General features: G+C 32.8%; 1 protein-coding gene across 3 annotated transcripts; it reads right to left on the bottom strand.

The window, feature by feature from the left end:
* Positions 1–17,667: 17,667 nt before the first annotated feature.
* Positions 17,668–19,316, bottom strand: LOC106402522. Of its 3 annotated transcripts, none has more exons than XM_048760737.1 (6): positions 19,286–19,316; positions 18,869–18,917; positions 18,480–18,694; positions 18,125–18,395; positions 17,966–18,043; positions 17,668–17,880 (listed from the first exon to the last, which is right to left on the bottom strand). In XM_048760737.1, the coding sequence occupies exons 3-6, from the start codon at positions 18,686–18,688 to the stop codon at positions 17,830–17,832; spliced, it is 609 nt and encodes a 202-aa protein (XP_048616694.1). In that variant the 5' UTR covers positions 18,689–18,694; positions 18,869–18,917; positions 19,286–19,316; the 3' UTR covers positions 17,668–17,829. The 3 variants fall into 3 exon arrangements, with proteins under 3 accessions (XP_048616694.1, XP_013698731.2, XP_013698732.2); XM_013843277.3 differs by having other exon boundaries at positions 19,076–19,308; XM_013843278.3 differs by lacking the exon at positions 18,869–18,917 and having other exon boundaries at positions 19,076–19,300.
* Positions 19,317–20,256: the final 940 nt, after the last annotated feature.

Below are 20,256 nucleotides of genomic sequence, written 5' to 3'. Positions count from 1 at the left end.
AAAATAAACATTTACACTCTGAATAATATATCTATTCATCAAGTGCTCACAATGAAAGAACATCTATGAGTGGATAAATTTTATTATTATTCTTTTATTTTTTGTTACTTTATTAATAACTTTTAATGATCAATATAAATTGCATATTTAGAAAAGGAGCTAAATACGTTTTCAAGCATATGTTTAATTGTCGAACTATATTTACTAAATGGTCTCAACACCGTAAATTTAGCTATGATTTCTACTTGAGAAGCGAAAAGGGTCTCAAAAGCGTCTGGTACATGCTGTGATATATGCTTAAGTACATACTATGGTGTAAATTTTTAGATGTACGCTATTATTTATGCTCCATATATACTAGATTTAAGTTTTGGTGTACACTCAGGTGTACGCTTAGGTATACATTAGATGTAACGTAGAGTATGTTCTAGTGTGCACTAAATGTATGATGCTGTGTAAACTAGGTGTACCTTTAGTATTACAAGAGCGTATACTTATTCAATACATATATCAAACTATTCAATACATACATCACAAACTTTTTTCACCTTCTGTTATAACGATTTAGTCTACTAACACATAAGGTCTTTGACTTTTCTTTACGATCATATAACCAAAAAAACTAGTGTTGATAGGGAAAAGAGATATAGTTAAGAGTTTCGTGTTTTGAAATTAGGATTTTGAGTTTTGGGGTTTTAAGTTTAAGGTTTTGAGTTTGGGGTTAGAGTTAAAAATTTAGGGTTTAGAAATTATGATTTTGAGTTTTGGGGTTTTAAGTTTAAGGTTTTGAGTTTGGGGTTAGAGATAAAAATTTAGGGTTTAGAAATTAGGATTTTGAGTTTTGGGGTTTTAAGTTTAGGGTTTAGGGTTTTGAGTTAAAAGTTTAGGGTTTGGTTTGGTATTTTGTTTAAGTTTTTTCAAATATATTTTTAAGGTTAGAGTTCAGGGTTTCTAGAGCCGTGTCTAAACTCAATTAACGAAAACAAGAACATAAGTCAACTAGAAACCCTTTTGATGCACTTGCTGCTTGCATCCACGTTCTTGGATTAGATATTCTCCACTTAATCACAATTTTAATCTCAAAAAGCTCTTACTGTTAAGTTTTGCTTTGCATCTTTTTCGAGAACAAGTCCAGTTTTCAGAAATTCATCTGTGATTAATTCTGAACTTACCATGACTCCATCACCAATTATCAAAGCAGGGTAAAATATATATTGACACATATAGACGAGTCTTGCTTCGTGAGACAGGACGATTCAAGTCGATGACTCAAGCCTTGGAATCGTAAGACAACAATCTGGAAATTGAATATATATTGACCTATATGTGATATTTCATGTTTTTATAGGTTTTTAGTATCTCATCTTAGTTCATATTGATTATTTAGATTGCATATTAGATGTATATATTGCATTTACATGCATAATTGCATATCACATGGTCTAAATTGCACAGTTGGAAGTTTATGGCGAAAATCATGAGTTAAATTTCACTTTATGGAAGTCTTGGGTCCAATATGATCTTTAAAAGAGGCTAGGTACCAATGCTGCAAATTCAGAATATTTGATTGGGCTAAAATGTAAAATTAAAATGTTTAAGGCTGAATGAAGAGGACGTTTCTGCACATTGTAGTTTCTGCACATTGAAAGGGCTTAGGGCAAAAACAAAAATTTACAAAGGATGAAGGACAAGACTTGCCAAAAAGCCAAGAATGGCCATTGGAGCTCACGAGCTTTCTCTTCGCCGGATTCCAGAGCTTTCACGGCGGATCATGTTGAGGAAGACAGAGTTCACGGTGGCTTTGAGCTTTGATTGCGGTGAGAGGAGCTTCGACAGTAAACTGAGATCCCATGGTGGATGAAGGCGGCGTAGATGGAAACTTGACGCCATGGCGACTCATGTCGTGGTGGCTCGCGGAGATTCATGGCGAAGTGTGCCGAGACGAAGATATTTGGACACGGCCACGGTTCCGGTGACTTGCGGTGAAGGAGAAGATGGGGCAACTTTGAGGTATCAAGGTGTGGAACGCAGAGGACCATGTGGTTTTGCGGCTTGAGCAGTCAGACTTCAGATTTAAAATAATTACATATAATTAATTTATTTTGAATAACAATATTAAAAATATGTTTCTATTTAAAAATAGAATTTATTTTTTAAATAAAGTTTCAATTAAAATAAATTTAATTTTTTAAATAATAATATTTCACATTTAAAATAAAATATAATTTATATAATTATATATGATTCATTATGTTTAATAACAAAACATAGAATAATATTTATTTATATATTATAAACTTAAATATATCTTCATTATTTAAAAAAAAAAATTATATACCATATATTAATTTTTATGACAATTTAATATATTAATCATTTAATGTTCTACCAATCACTTTAGGAGGTGTATTGAAGTTAGAGTTTTAGAAGATTTTAGAGTGTTTTAATTTTGGTGTGTTTTAAAGTGATTCTAAAGTTACTGGAGTGATTATGATAAAATTTTAAAAATAAAAACAGAAATCCATGTATAATTTGATTTATTTTTTCCCTAAATTTCAGAGTTATTTAAGTGATTTGAAATGGTAATTTTTTTTTCAATTTGCTTTTTGTTTACGAATCTTTCTATCAACTCATTCATTTTTGCGACACACGTCTTGCAGTTTCACTCGTTACTCATAAACATCACAAGAAATATATTGCAATGTTTTACTTATGTATATTAGAAGACTTGATGCAAATTTTCAGTCACTGTTCTGTAGAAAGTGATGTTCATTTTTCCTATGATTTTCCACTTGTTACAGCAGCAAGTTTCTCTCTTGTTGAGCCAATTTAATGCCAGCACCCGGAACTGCAGAGCGTTGTCATCAAAGACTGTTCAGTGACACTGATGAAATCACCATGCTTTAAGGGCTTTGATTTCACTTTTACTAGAGGAAATCCTTACGATGCCTTTTGTGATTACGTTAACACGTAGATTGATTCATATTCTTCCAAAGCTCAGATAGCTACAGAGCTCCAGAGGTGATGCAAAAACAATCATTGAAACTACTGCAGTGAAGAGTTTGTACTGAAAGACTTTGTACGGACCGGCTCGTTCAGCTTTTTTTTTTGTGTGAATGTGCAGATTCTAATTCTTTAGTTTGTATATTATTAGGATAATGATGAAGTTTATACGATACGATAAGTGTAGTTCGTTAGATAAGTTTGAGTTCATGTTTATCTCCTATTTTATAGGGAACTCTCGTTATATAAATACCATTGTAAACTATGATTGGAATAACACAGAAACATTCTTAATATTTTGGCATGGTATCAGAGCCAAACCAATAAATTTTATTTCGATTTATCTCTTGATCTCGTTCTGCATCTTTAAACAATGGTTGGAACAGAATCAAGCTTGACAAGTAGTGTAGCAGGATTGGTTTCTGCTACTCCAGATGTCCGCATGTCTCCTTACTATCTGCATCCGTCAGACAGTACATGACATGTTCAAACTCCGATTCTGTTGAATGGACGAATTATGAAAGGTGGTCGAAGCTAATGATGAATTCTCTTCGTACCAAAAGGAAGATTGGGTTGTGGATGGAACCTTAAAACATCCAGTGGGAAAACCTGAAGAGGAAGAGAAGTGGGATATGGTGAATGCTATGGTTATTGGATGGATCTATAGCGCCGTGGAACCTAAGCTATGGCCTTCAATATCGTTGGTCGATAGCGCTAAGACTATGTGGGGAAGTCTCCAGAGGAGGTTCTCGGTGAGTGATGATACACGTATTCATCAGTTACATGCTGATATTGCGGCAAGTAAGCAAAACGGTGAAACGGTGAATCATGTGGGATGATCTTGCTGATTTTGAAAAAGGGTTCTCATGCTGTTGTGGGAGCTCAGAGTGTGGTTCGATGTTGAAGTATGAGAAGATGCAAGAAAAAAATCGACTGCATCAATTCCTGATGGGGTTAGACAACTCGCGGTTCAGAACGACTAGATCGAATCTGTTGAGTAGACAAATGGAACTCAATGTTGACTCTGTTTACTCTCAGATTATTCAAGAGGAGAGACATCTCAGTGCCATGAGAACTTCTGACGATAAGATACCGGCTGTGGGATTCTCTGCTACGATCGCATCTTCTCTTGTTCAACCTACTGTGACGAATGCGCAGGCAGCTGCCACAAGATTTACGAAGTCACCGACGGTTTGTTCTCATTGTGGAAAACAAGGCCATGATTCCACGATTTGTTTCCAAGTTATTGGTTATCCTGATTGGTGGGATAAGAACAAACCAAACGGTGGACGAGGAGGAGACAGAAGAACCAGAGGCAGAGATGTTCAAGGAAGAGGTCACGGTGGACGAGGCTCGGGATTTCGAGCTTGCAACACACAGATTGTGGAATCTACGCACGGAGTTGACACTCAGGGAACAGGAATTCTAAACTTTACCGCAGACCAGTGGACAACTCTTGTTCAGTTCTTGAACAATCAGAAATCAGCTCAAAACGAGAAACTTACAGGTAAAGAAGAAAAATTACTTTTGTTTGGAAAGGATCGACGGTTTGACATTGTCATAGATTCCAGAGCCTCACATCATATGACGGGAGATGTCAAACTCCTTACAGACGTAATGAAAATTGCACCTTGTCCTATATCTCTTCCAAATGGACAAATTGCGTGGGCTACAAGTCACGGAAGTCTGAATCTTGCGGGTTGTCTTGTTTTAAGACATGTGTTCTTTGCACCTTCTTTATCTGTTACACTCATCTCTGTTGCTCAGCTTCTTCGTGATGTTGCAAGCTTTGTGTTGTTCACTAAAAATTTTTGTGTGATACAGGACCTCGTTTCGAAGACTTTGATTGGAGCGGGTAGAGAGCGTAACGGGGTTTATCATTACGAAGGTGCAGTTGCAGTTCAGGCTGGTCGCATGAGTGTGGATTCAAGCAGGGATTTGTGGCATCATCGTATGGACATCCGTCATCTAAAGTTCTTTCAGTTTTAGCCTCAATTGGTGTTTTTTCTAATTATTTGGGTGTTTTAGAACAGTCATGTGGTGTTTGTCTGCGTGCTAAACAAACTCGGGACATGTTTTCTCTCAATCTTAATAAAGCAATGATTCATTTGATTTAGTGCACTGTGATCTTTGGGGTCCATATCGGGAACCATCAACTAATGGATCACGTTATTTCCTTACTATCGTTGACGATTTCTCCCGTGCTGTATGGATGATACTACTCTTAGAAAAATCAGAGGCTCCAAATGCACTTAAAACGTTTTGTGCGTTTGTTACACGACAGTTTCAGAAACATATCAAGACTATAAGAAGCGATAATGGTCCAGAATTCTTGTGCTTACGAAAATTCTTTGCTCACGAAGGAATTGTTCATCAAACATCGTGCATGGAGACTCCACAACAAAACGGCCGGGTAGAGAGAAAACACAGACATATTTTGAATGTGGCTAGGGCATTGCTCTTTCAGGGTAACTTGCCTAAGAAGTATTGGGGCGAAAGTGTGATGACAGCCACCTACTTGATCAACAGAACGCCTACGGCTGTGCTGAAGAACAAAACACCATATGAGTTGCTCTACGGATCTCCTCTCTCTTATGAAAACCTACGAGTATTTGGTACTCTCTGCTATGCTCGATGCATATCGCGAAACAAAGACAAGTTTGATCCTTAAAGTTCTCGTTGTGTATTTCTTGGATATCCTATGGGTAAAAAAGGCTGGGTGGTTTGCGATTTGGAGTCAGACAAGTTGTTTGTGTCTCGTGATGTGGTCTTCCACGAGAATATTTTTCCATACAGAGACATCTCTCCGACGGACAAATCCTCTGACGCGACTGTTCCTAATCATATGATCCCACAAATAGTGGACATGGAAGATCCTGGAGAGTTGGAAGTTTCTGTAGATACACTCGTGCCGTCGGGTAATGAGCAAGGGGGAGACATCACTAAGACAAGGGGAGTTAGTTCTTCTCAAGTAGAAGTCACTGATCAGGAGTCTTCTTCTGCTACTACGACAGTCCAGAATAATACAACCGCAGAAACAGATGGACACCTAGGACGTGGTAGACGTGAAAAGAAACAATCTGTTTTGCTTTCTCCATATGTGCTTTACTCAGCACAACACAATGATAAACCCCCGAGCTCACCTGCTTCTACTCCGTGTCCATCAAAGTCTGGTACGTCCTTATATCCCTTAACTAAGTATATGTCATGTCATCGTCTCTCTCCTGCGATGCAGAGTTTCTCTGCAACCATCACAGAGCATTTTGAACCAAAGTCGTATAGAGAGGCTGTCAAACACAAAATATGGCGTGGTTCTATGAAACATGAGATTGTTGCGTTGGAAGACAGAGACACATGGGAAGTAACAACTTTACCTCCAAAAAAACAAGTTATTGGATGTCAATGGATTTATAAAAATAAGTATAATGCCGATGGAACATTGGAGCGACCAAAATCAAGACTTGTTGCGTGTGGAAACAATCAAGAAGAAGGGATTGACTACACTGAGACGTTTGCACCAGTTGTGAAAATGACTACTATGAGAATTGTACTTGGAGTTGCAGTATCTAGAGGATGGGAATTTTCACAAATGGATGTTCATAATGCATTTTTGCATGGTGATCTAGAAGAAGAGGTGTATATGAAGTTGCCTCCTGGTTTCTCTACGCCTGATGACAACCGTGTATGCAGACTTAAGAAGGCCATCTACGGTCTTCGTCAATCACCTCGATGTTGGTTCTCAAAGCTTTCCAAAGATCTTCTTGAATTTGGGTTCAAACAAAACTACAAGGGCTACTCTCTGTTCACATTGACTCGCAAAGGAGCCTCACTGTTCGTACTAGTCTACGTCGACGACTTGATAGTAGGTGGGAATGATTCTGCTCTCATTACATTGTTTAAATCCTACTTGAGCAGATGTTTCCATATGAAAGACTTGGGAGTATTGCGCTATTTTCTGGGAATTGAGGTTTCTCGGGGAAAAGAAGGGATGTACTTGTGTCAGAAAAAGTATGCACTTGACATTATTGAAGAGTGTGGTCTTCTTGGATCAAAACCAGCACCTACGCCAATGGAACAGAACCATAACTTGGCTAGAAACAGGAGTGATTACTTAACAAAACCAGCAAGTTACAGAAGGTTGGTTGGGCGCTTGGTCTATCTGGCTGTTACCAGGCCAGAAATAAGCTATGCCGTACACACTTTGGCTCAGTTTTTACAACAGCCACGTACGGATCATTGGGAGGCTGCATTGAGGCTTGTACGGTATTTAAAGGGAGCTCTAGGACATGGTATCTTTCTGAGTTCATCAAATGACTTGCACATTACTGCGTTTTGTGATTCCGATTGGGCTGCTTGTCCACTGACAAGGCGTTCACTTACGGGGTATATTGTTATGCTTGGGGGCGCAATTGTATCCTGGAAAACAAAGAAGCAACATACAGTGTCACGTTCCTCAGCTGAGGCGGAATACATGGCGATGGCAATGACACTTAGTGAATTGAAGTGGACTAAGGAGTTGCTTGAGTCGTTTGCAGTGAAACAACGAGCTCCTATGTCTTTATATTGTGACAGTAAAGCGGCTCTTCATATAGCTGCCAACCCAGTATTCCATGAGCGCACGAAACATATCGAGCCAGATTGTCATTTTGTGCGGGATGCAGTTCAAGATTGTTCTATAGTGACTCATCACGTGAAGACAACAGACCAGTTAGCTGATATTTTGACCAAGGCTTTACCTACAGGACAGTTTAATTATCTGTTGGGCAAGATGGGAGTTCGAGACTTACACGCACCACCTTGATGGGGAGTATTAGGATAATGATGAAGTTTATACGATACGATAAGTGTAGTTCGTTAGATAAGTTTGAGTTCATGTTTATCTCCTATTTTATAGGGAACTCTCGTTGTATAAATACCATTGTAAACTATGATTGGAATAACACAGAAACATTCTTAATAACTTGGCATATATCCATCAAACCTCTGACATTTGAATCAATGCTGATGAGTGAATCAAGCAGATATATGTATCAATGAACTCACTCATGTAAAATAGTGATCATAAATAAAAATAATGATCATCTTATTTTTATATATTTTTGAAGTCAGGGATGAGACGTGAGAGTCTCACCTTATGCAGCAGTCTCTTTGTGGCATGTGAGCTTTGGCTTTTTCCTGGTTTTGAAGTCGAATGTTTTCCTTTGTGGAAAGTTTTAGATTAAATATCTTACTGAAGAGAAAAAAATTGGAGAATCCTTCAAGCAGGGTCATCCTGATGTAACTACGCTTTGATCTGCTTCGTGCTAATAGAGACATATATAGTCGATCAATAGATACTTCGAATTCTACAGTGACCATTTATTTACAACTCAAAGACGGGTTTCTTCCGGAGGCGGAAATAGCCGACACCGGCGTTTTGCCCTCCGAGCAAGAAGGCCCTCGGAACAAGACAGACATCTCTCAGTTCTTACTCGACAAGGTACGACAATATTTTGTAGAATGTTTTGTTCTATTTTTTTGAATTTTTAAGTTACCGATGGTATTATTCTATATGAACTGTTTTTATATGAACTGTTTTTAAAAAAGAATGTAAACTCTCCTAAAATCCTAATCAAAAAATTTATTCCTAGATATTGGTTATAATTGAATAACAATAGATTTGATTTAGTTTTTACAAATTGTTAATTGGATAAAAAGGGATTATAAGTGATTTTGAGTTACTTTTCCCAAATTCCATGTTAAATAATACTTGATTTGGATTTTTTTTTTAAAGTCTTCGGTTGAATAACAGGAGATTTTAACAAAATCCCAAAATCTTTTGAAACTTTTGTTTCAATACACTCCCCTTAATGAAAGTATATTGATTTGATAGCATACTGATACTATTTTATCTCCCAGCTCTACCAATCAGAGCCATCTTTCTGCAAGGATTGCTCCAGAAAAATACATTCAGGCTTGACTCTCCTTAACAGCATCTGATCTTGTTGCTGCCCGTTATCAGGGGAATATTGTGGGTCTTGGATTGAAAGGTTTAAGTTGTTTTCCTAATCTGCGTCAAGGGAGCTCGCTCAGAGGCTAAAATTAACTGGAGAAACTATTTTCAGGCATGGCTCACAAGCATTCCATCTAATATGGGACACACACTTGTAGGTATTTGTGACAAGTACATATTTATGTTAGAATAGCAACTTGGTAACTGCGAGTGAGAAAACAAGAAGGGAAATAGGAGACTCGTTAGGTTAAGGGTTGGTAATCGGTAGTGGTAGGCACTAATCTGTTTCCATATTCCGTTTCCACTAATATATGTATGTAATTTCTTTCTGATTTGTGTTTGAGTTCTCATTACACTGTTTTTTTTTTTTTTTGAACACAACTTCATTTATAATCTTAATCGGTTACATGAGAAGAGCCCATCATCGGACATATCCGATGTGCAAGCCTGGTAGCTACAACAGCAAAACAGCTAAAGCGATAGAAGGATAGGTACACAAGCTTTGACAAGGTTGATAAAGTATTAGAAAGGTCTTCGAAGGAGCCACTTGCGGACAGGTCTTCGAAGTATTAGACAGGTTCTCATTACACTGTTTCTCATCTATTTTTCATAGATTAAATTTAAACTTGATCAAAGTTTTTAATTGGATCGATGTTGGATGTTCATATTTCTTTTGGATATTCAAGAAAGCAAATATATGTTATATAAACCTGATGACAAAAAAAAATGTTCTGTAAACCATTTGTATAAACAGTAAACAACTGTAGATTTTATGATTCTTTATTTCCCTGAATAAATACTGGACTGTTTAATGTTATTAATGTATTATCGACAATTCCGATCACTTAAAATGCAACAAGAGACGCGAAGATTTGAAAAATAGCAGAAGACATAGGAGTTCCGCTGAAATTCTATCCAAAAACACCAAAATCACCCTTGAGAAACCTTGGTTAGTAGATTCATGAATATAACAAATGTACAATCTAAGCAGTGTCTAAAACGACCAGCTTCATGGTCTTACTAGGAAATAAGAATCGACACTAGGTGTTAAAAGCAAACATTTGTTGTAAATTTTAATAGTTCTAGTTAATCATTTTTAAAAATTTAATGCAAAATTTTTAAATTAAAATTTTAAGGTCTCAAAACATTTCTATGAAAATTGCTAAATTAACATATTTATGCATTTTTATGATATATAGTTTAATTTAAATGATACAAAAAATACATATATTTATATATATATATATATATATATATATATATATATATATATATTTAATATGAATATCTATTAAATGAGATTTCATATTTATATGATTTTACTATCTTTGTATCTTGTTATAACAAACAAAAAAGAGTTAAATCATTGCTCGCAAAATTTCCAATGTGGAATTTTTATCATCTTTTTCATAATTTATATTTGTTTTAAAATTTTTAAAAATATAAGATATAAGAAAAAATATCGAAACTTTTATTATATGGTTAATTTAATTGGTTATCTTTTAATAGTATAATTTTTGTAAACGAAAATATGAATGATACAAAAATTGTTATCAAATCTTTATGAGGATTTTACCAAATATGACTCAAAACTTGATTTTAACTCCAAAAGTATACTCAAACTTGAATCAAATGCAAAAGTAACAAAAAAAACTAGTGAAATTATAATCAACCCCTTATGACCAAACAAAAAACCAGAATTTATTTTTACAAATATAACTCCGTAAAATCTTCTAAAGTTTTTGTAAGTAGTATGGGGTTTTGTAAGTCTTCTGGAAGACTTCCAAAAAGTCTTTTCATATAGTAGATCTTAAAAATAATTTATAAATTTTATAGAAAATATTTTGATGGGGAAAAAATTGAAATCATGTAATTATAAGCATTTAAATTATATAAATTAAGATCTAGTAAACTTGAATTGTTTTCAACATAGATGAGTGAATGTATTTTGTCATAGTATTCTTTGGCTAAGGGTTTGAAAACATATGTTATAGTATTGTATGTATTCTTAGGATTAGATTTTGGAAGTTTAACGTTTTTTTTAAATTAAATTTTGACTCATATGTATTTAGTTTTGTGTATATAAAACACTTTTAAAGTTGATTTTAAGTTTTTTGAAGTGTTCGTTTCTAATTAGTTAGTTATTTTAAGTTTAAGGTTTAGGTGACTCAAGTCTTCAGAAAAAATGCACTATAAGACTTTCAGTAAGACTTTTGAATGACTTCTAGCGTAGTGTTCTCACATGTATCATGTTTCATAATATATCTGAGTGTTTTGATAAGTTTCTATGTTTGATTTTTTATTATTCGGTAACCTCTGGTTGCTTAAAGTTCTTAGCATTTTTCCAAACTTAATTCTCCAACCTTTCTCTAATCTCTTAGAACTTGAAAAAAATCAAACTTTATATCAATTTATCATTTTTTTTTGTCTCATGTCTTTCTCACTAATTCATCGTGTTTTGTAGGGTTTTCATTACATGGTTCTCATCTTCCACTCTTTTAAAGATAGATCTATAAATCATTTTTTTTTATTTGGTAACTTCTTGTTACTTAAAGCTCTTACCATTTGAAAACTATTTTTGTTGTTTTAAGTTCTTGCCTTATATTTGAAGCTTTTCAATGTTTTGAAGCAATTTTAGTGCTTCTCAAAAGTCTTCTAACATTTAATGCACTAGAAAACTTCGTTGAAGTCTTCTGGCGGAGTCTTCTCCATGTCTCCTCTTTCATAACACATTTAAGCGTTTTGGTAAATCTCCATGTCTTATTTTTCTTCATTTGATAACCTTTTGTTGCTTAAAACTCTTACCTTTTGAAAACTCTTTTTGTTGCTTAAAGTTATTACCTTATTTTAAAGTTTTTCTCTGTTTTAAAGTGATTTGAATGCTTTTCAATACGCAGATTTTTCAGATCTGAGCCAAACTTTGGAAGACTTCCTAGAATTATTCTGACGAAGTCTTTTTCCATGTTAAGTGGAGTCCAAGCTTGTCTTTGGGGAAGAATGATCTATAATAGTTTTGTTTATGGTCAGTTTTTTTATTTGCAGGTGTACTCTTTTAGTTGTGAATTCTTTTGTAAATTTGAAGAGATATTAATGAATTTTTTTTTGGTCAATTTTTTTTTAGTTCACGTCTACAATATTATCTTGCCAAAAGTACTTGACATTATTGAAGTAATTGATACAACTTTAGTAGCAAAACACAATAACACAAAAATTAGTCAAATTTACTACAACGGAGAAGACTTTTCAAGAAGACTTAGTCAAATTCACAAAAGATCAAACATTACATAAGTTCAAATATATGACAGTTTCGCTAGAATTCTTAAGGGAAGTCTTATCAGAAGACTTCTTTGAAGACTTAAATTTCAAGTGGAAAATTTAAATTGGAAACTTAAAATATACGCGGAAAATCAAAATTTAAGTGGGAAACTCAAAGTGAAAATTGAAAATTCAAATTTCAATGAATGTTAAAAGCATATCTTTTGATCTAAAAAGACACATTAAACCATATGACTTGATATTCTTGAAGTTAATTAACAATTTTGAAATTTAAAAAACATATCTTAAAGTTACTTAACAAGTTTACAAAAACTAATAAGTTAGAAACATTAATAAACATGAATGTTTGTAACCCCAAAATAAAAATCAATTAAGTTATGAATTTCATTCAGGATCCCCAATATCAACTAATATACATGAATTAACAAGAAAATGTTAAAAAGTTTTTATAGTTTTAGAGAAAATGAAAGTTTAATAAATTTTGACGTAGAAGACTTCCACGGAAGTCGTCCAGAAGACTTCCACGGAAGTCGTCCAGAAGACTTCCACGGAAGTCGTCCAGAAGACTTCCACGGAAGTCGTCCAGAAGACTTCCACGGAAGTCGTCCAGAAGACTTCCACGGAAGTCGTCCAGAAGACTTCTAGGAAGTCTTCCATTTAGGTCATTTTGACAATTGAAAATTTACAAAGGAAGACTTCCAGGGAAGTCTAATCTACAACAGACTTCTTTGAAAGTTTTCCTTTGTAAACATTGGCTTACTTTTGTTTTTGAAAAAAATCTCGAAAATACCAGAGAAGACTTTCTGGTAAATCTTCTAGGAAAAACATGCTAGCTTTACAATTGACCGAATTGTGTCAGAAATTTGACTTTTTCTAAAAGACTTACGCGGAAGTCATCCACGAGAAAAATAAAAATTAATATTTTATTTTTGCTAGAAAATTTTCATGTAAATCATCTCAGGTTACTTTTTCAATTGAAAATTAAAACTTAAATATTTAATTTTAACTAGAAGACTTCCATATGTCTTTTATATAACCAAAGGTTGACCAGAATCTCAGAATAAAACTCTGGAAGACTTCCGTGCAAGTCTTCTAAATAAAGTTAAATATTAAAATTTTATTTTTCAATTTCAAAATTAATATGAGACGACTTACACCGACAGTGAGAAGACTTCCCCCGACAGTTGAGAAGATTTTCCCGAAAGTCTTCTGGTGGAAGACTTTCATGTAAGTGTTCTAGAAATAGTCAAATTTTTGACATAATTCGGTCAATTGTAAAACTAACATGTTTATTCAAGAAGACTTACACTCTCGTATTTTTGAGATTTTTTTGTTAACAAAGAAAAGTTGGAAGACTTCTAGGGAAGTCTTCTCTAAAAAACAGACGTAAAGTCAATTGCAAAATTAACATCTGCATTGACCAAAAGGTACAAGTCTTCTACGACCAGAAGACTTATACGAAGATAACTAGCGAGATAACTTGTTTAGCTTCTCCAAGCACACAAAAGTTCAACACGAAAGCGAACCATTTGTTAATGACTAAGAATCTTAAGCTTGAAGGCTCTATGAACCTTTAAAAGTTAGAATCAAAATCTTGGATTTTTTAGATGAATAAAGAGAGAAAGTGAAAGAAATGTTGTTTTAGTGAATAAGAAATAAGATAGGAAGAGTGAAAATTGACTTTTAGGTGCATTAAGAGCTTCAAATTAGTTGTTCATGGTGGTTGGTGTATTGATAGCAATGTCAATATTGTAAATACTTGAAGAAGATGAGGGTGGTAGAATAAAAAAAAATGTAAAAGATAAAAAAAATGTAATGACATTTTCGTTAACAATCCAAACTTTTTGGGTGAATAAGGCAAATGAAAGTTACAAAAAAGTTATGGGTTAGTTTTGTGTTTGACATTGAGTTTTGAGTCATTTTTGCAACAAGCTCAATATTTATTATTCAAAATCAATAATTATCATATATATATGTTAATTATATTAGGTAATTTCTTATCTTTCATTTAAGGAAATAATGAAAAATATTTTTTGTACACTACTAATCAATTTGATATTTAGTTTAATGAAAAGTATAATATATGTTAAATGACTAACTTATTTTTCTAAAGATTCTAATAATTATCCTAGTTTGGATACTTGAAATGTTGTAATGCTTATCAATTAATATATAAGTGATTTTGTAGTTTTCTCAATTAAATGATTTCCACAAACAGAGGTTTCAAATTTAAATAGTTTCCAACTTGCCGCAGGGTGAGTGGGTTCCCGTGATTCACATGTGTGCATGTACCAGTCGTGAAGTACTACATGAAGTTGTACAAAAAATGCTACGTGAAGTGAAGTTGTGTAGCCGACTTGAAGACTGGGCTTGGAGCCGACGTAGAGCTAAAATACAAGATACTTGAAGGCTAAGCAAACTATGATTTACCTTAGAGAAGGGTAAATCATCAAGGGAAGATTTCTAAAAAGCTTTGAAGAAGTTTTGGAAATATTTCATAAAGGAAGATTTGTGAATATCTCTTCCTTGAGAAGTTGGCAAGGATAAGCTACGAAGTCTATATGTATAAGTAGACAGAGACGTACCTTGGGATAGGTACCACCTCAAGAGAAAACCGTAAGCATAAGGGCTTTGGTGTTGAATTATAGTAGACACAAAGCATAAGAGCTAGGGGTCATGAAGGGGTCAGAAGGGTTCTTGGGTTAGTTTGATCTAGGAACGTGTTAGGTTAGTGTCTATGTCTGAAGTGTGACATGTTAGTCAACTCGGAAGAGAGCTACTAAAATACTTTATCAGGGGAATCTTGTGGGTCTTGGATTGAAAAGGTTTAAGAGATAACTAGGAGGATAAAATTCACTCTATTTGCAGGCACGGGTCACCGGCATTCCATCTAATCGTGGGACACACATCAAGTGTTCAGTTATAGGTATTTATCAAATGTAAAACAACTAGGTATTTTCTTGCACCATGTGAAGTAATAAATTTTTTAAATAATTTAATTTTATTTAGAAATTAATTTTACTATTATTGTAGATTTTATTATTTTTTACCAATATTTTGATATAAATTTTGATTTCATTAAAGATAAAATAAACAAATTTGTTTATTTTAAATTATTTTTAAGAATATAATCTTAAAAAAAAGTTGTCTATTTCTTTTAGACAAAATATATCAAAACAACTTGTATAAAATTAACTAGAGATTGATCCGTGCGACAGCACGAGTATTTATTTTCATTTTATAAGTAAAATTTTGTTTTATATAAATTATATTATTTAAGGTTTGACACATATTATATAATTGTAAAATATAAGATTTTAAACATAATAATTCTATTTATTACATTGAGTAGTTATATTTTGTTTTTAACATTCGATTACATCAGCATATTTTTATCTTATAAATTTATTGTATTTTATTTTGAGTGAAGTTTAATTTATATGAAAATAAGCTACCAATAATATCTAAATAGAATAATTTATATTTATGTATATATTATATACATGCTTATTTTATGTAGTTTTTAATTTTTAGTTATTACTAATAAATAATGAAAATATAACTATATATTTTTAAAACGATATTGTGTTCTAAATTGAGTAAACGGATACCTAAATCGGTTTATGTGGTTTTTGCAAGTTATTTTTCGTTTATGTAAATTAATTATTGTTTTATATTTAATATTATATCTCATTTTTATCATGTTTATTAATTAATGACACACCTTCCATATTTGAAATCATTTTTTTTTTTGATAATCTAGGTAATCCGGACACCCCAGAGGGAACCCGACTAGCGCCTAAGTACACCTCCGTAGAAGGTATCCTCGAGGGCCACCTTTTTCAACCCATATTAATCTACGGTGGCCAGCGGTATTCGAACCCGGGTTCGTATTGGGGCCAAAGCTCTCTCAAGACCATTGGGCCGTCCTCGCTTGGTTTGAAATCAATTTTATACAAATGCATGTTGAGTTTTATATTATTCTTTCTGACTAAAACTAATGACACACATAACTAAATGAAAATATCAGACATATTCATCTTATGAAAATATGAAAATTAATTTTGAATATCAATCTAAAAATATATATTTACAATTGTTAGAGGTTTTAAATTTTAACCATTGTTATTTATTTTGCTTTTATAATTATTTTAGTTAAGTATATTGTAAACTTTGACAAAATTATATTGTTAATAAAATGATTTTTTTAGTTTTTCTGTACGTTTACTTAAATTATTTTAAAACTAATTAAAAAAGTTGATATTAATTTATTTAACCATTGGTATTACTTGGTGTAATAATGTAATTATGGTTGTTAAATATATATACATATATATTATCATATTTCCATTATTTTACTATATCATCAATAATTCGTATATATTTATTTATTAATCAGTGAATTTTTTTAAAAAAAATTGAGACAAAGTAAATTGGGAAAGTAGTGATTATAAATCTGTTAAAATTTATTAGGTCATGTATTTTTATAACTTAAGACTTGCCAATTACGAAGATCCTAAATATATGATTTCGAACTGTGGTGTGTTAATTAAATTTAAGATTTATCATGAATTTGTTGTGAATTTATTTTAGGTAATTGTATATAAATTATGAAAAGACAGTTAATGTTTAAAGATAAGATTAATTATTACTTTAGTGGTATGAGGTGGAAATAAATTGAAGTTGTAAGGGTTAATTTATAAATGTACTTCTATTTTAATAAGATTGATAAAAAATTGATATAATGTTTTATAATTATGAAAAAGTAAAACTAAACAGTATTTTAAAATTTTTAGATATATAAAAATAATATTATGATTAAAATTTTATGATTTTTTAAAATTGTAAAAAAAAATGAAAATCTTTTTTAGTAATAAAATTGTGTAATTATATAAAAAAAATATTTTGAAATTTACAAAATATTATTTTATTTCTATTATTATATTATTTAATGTTATATTTTAATAATGATGTATAATTTATTACCATATTATAAAAAATATTACCAAAATTATAATTAATCATTAAATATAATTATCTATGTCACATTTAACCATAAGCTATATCGTTGATTCTAGCATGTCATATAGGAAATGGAGGAAACAAGAAAGGAAATATAGGAGACTCGTTAGGTAAAGGGTTGGTAATTGGTAATGGTAGGTGCAGTTTTGGTTGGTGTGTTGTAATATTCAGACACTAATCTGTTTTGCCTATTTTATTTCCACTCTAATATATGTATGTAATCTCTTTCTTGATCTGTGTTTGGAGTTCTCATCCATTCCTACAACAGAGATTCAAGAACCACTTCTCACCCTGTAGCTCTGTATACATGAAATAACTGCAGAATCAACTGATGGTTAAACAATAAAAAAAAGGCTGAGAAATAGAGATTTTGATAAGGAAAGACTAATAGATTAGCTTCAAAAGCAAAACATCAGCAGAAATACAAAGTGCCTCATTGTTTGTTTGAAAGAAACAAAACAGATTCTTGTGCGTTGTCTCCTCCCTTCTAGCCCTCACCAAAATCTGGAATGTTTTCTCAAGTCACTCTTTGTTCTTCACTCTGAATCGCTTTCCATGCTCCCCATTGCCTTCAGTCCTCTTGGCCGCTTCATTTTAAAACATGAGTAATTATCACATCATCTTTGCATCCACAAAGAAAGACAAGAAAGTGAAAAACAGTTAGGTAGGTACCTTTTTTGAAGTCTTCTTCTCTCTTACTTCATACCTCTCTTTGCACAGATCTGATAACCAAGTACCTGGACTCACCAGCTGCGTTAAAACATTACATACTCATTAGATTTGCATCACTATTAGAGGGGAAAGATAAAGTTTATGATGAAGGGGACTCACAAGCAATGTCTTCTGAACCAATTTGGCTCGTTTCTTGGGCCTTTGAGGAAGCTTACACCCTTTCATAGCCAAGAAATCTTCTTCCTTCTCTTTATTTGACAAATTTATAAACAGCTTTGGCCACACATGCGTCTTCGTTTCCTTCACAGCTTCCTTTATAATTTTCCCACTCTCATCTGTACCCATAGAACCCCTCGTTGTGTAGTATCTATCTTCCTTCTCAGGGGATGCCACAAACGATCTCCTCACATTACCTGGAGACTCTACCATCCTACATAACAATGCTTTTACATCAGAAAACTATGTATATAAATATATATAAAAAAAAAAGAAGAGCTCTGAATCGGTGTTTTACTTGTTTGGACGGTTAAGATGGCGAGAAGGAGAGCCTCTATCAGAAGAAACAGCTCGAGAAATGAGTTTGCGCTTAGTCAAAGAATAAGATGACTTGCGGCTTTGATCTTTCTTGACTTTCATGCATCTAACTCTTTTTCTCTCCCCCCATTGCAACACAAAATCAGCATCTGAGGTTCCATTTCCTCTTTGTCCCTTCACTTCTTCCATTACAACCTTACACAACCCACCAAAGAGAAATCAAACATTCTTCCCAAGAAATAGACTAAGAAACTTTCAGCCATTTTATAGATTAAATGCACACAAAAGATCCATCTATTAAACTGAAATAACAGAAGACCAATTTGAACTAATTAGTAGAAACAAACTAACAAAGACCCCCCCACTAACCTCAAGATCTGCGGCTTTGGCTACCACAATACCAGAATGAATCACCCCACTACAAAAGAAGCAATATCCAAAACAGTATAAGAAAAGATTAACAGCAGAGGAATCGATTCTTCAAAAGTTCTAGAACCCCAAATCCACCATTCTATTCTCTAAGGCAAGACAAATACAGAGACACAAAGAAGATCAAGACAGTAAGAGAACACTTACAAGACTGAATCTATATATATTCTGGGAAGATAGATAGATAGATAGATTCAAACTCAAGGAAATGTATAGATTTTTCAATGTTTTTTAAAATAAAAATGGTGGATGAGACCAGAAGATCGAACACTGTCTTTTATTTGTTCTCTCTCTCTAGTCTTCTTGTTCTATCTATCTTCAACTTTAAACACACACACAAGACAAGAAACTGCTTACTGTTTACCCTCTTCTAGTTCGACGCTCACCTCCTTTAGCCATTTTTTCCTTATTTTTTTACTAATATATTTTTGCTATTTTCTCATTTTAATTGTTTTATTAATAACAACCGTTTGATATAAAATGGACGGCTGGATATATACTTACAAAAGTTAAAAAGCCTTAGCCTGTTTGTGTTATTTACGATACATTTCGTTATGGATAATAACAAATTATATTATGCCACGTGTACAATGTGACGAGCACGTTATATAATCTCTGACGATAAAATCTTAAATAAGATTTTGCGTTAAGACGGTAAACATTTATTGTCACGCGCTACTGACAGTCTTATATAGCTGTGGTCTCCACGCCTAGACGATACGCGTGTGGTTAGAGATTGAAGCCTTTTTAAGAAAATCTTCAAAACCAGGCCTTCCCCAGATCTCTCTGGTCTCTCTAGTATCGATTGAATTAATAAACTTTTCCTATTCACAATTTTATGTTATTTTACTGTTTTTGCTTCAACAATTACATATTCATATTAGTTTTCTTATATTTTTAAATTTCTATAATTTAAAAGCATCAACATTGGTAGAACTTTTCGAAATGAAAAATATTAAAATATTAATATTCTAAAATGATATAATTATGTAAACTAAATTTATTTATGAAAAATAATGCTACGAATATGAAGAGAACAAATGTTATGGAAGTTTCTTAGCATATGTTGTGAGGCCTTTTTTGTTTTAAACAATAGATAACTAGATTTTGATCCGCGCGGGTATTTATTTTCTGTTATATATATATAGATTTTTTCGATCATTAGTAATATATATTTTAACGTTAATCATATAATAAAATGTTTTTATAAATATTTCAAATATATTAATTTTATAATTTACATGTTATAATTAATCGATTGCTTAAACCATCAGATGTATTTGTCACTTCTTATTATATATTTATTTTATTGTATTTTAATTTAGTTA

Source organism: Brassica napus, chromosome C6 (genome assembly GCF_020379485.1).
Source record: "Brassica napus cultivar Da-Ae chromosome C6, Da-Ae, whole genome shotgun sequence".
Taxonomy (NCBI): Eukaryota; Viridiplantae; Streptophyta; class Magnoliopsida; order Brassicales; family Brassicaceae; genus Brassica; species Brassica napus.
This window is presented reverse-complemented; position numbering and strand designations above follow the sequence as displayed.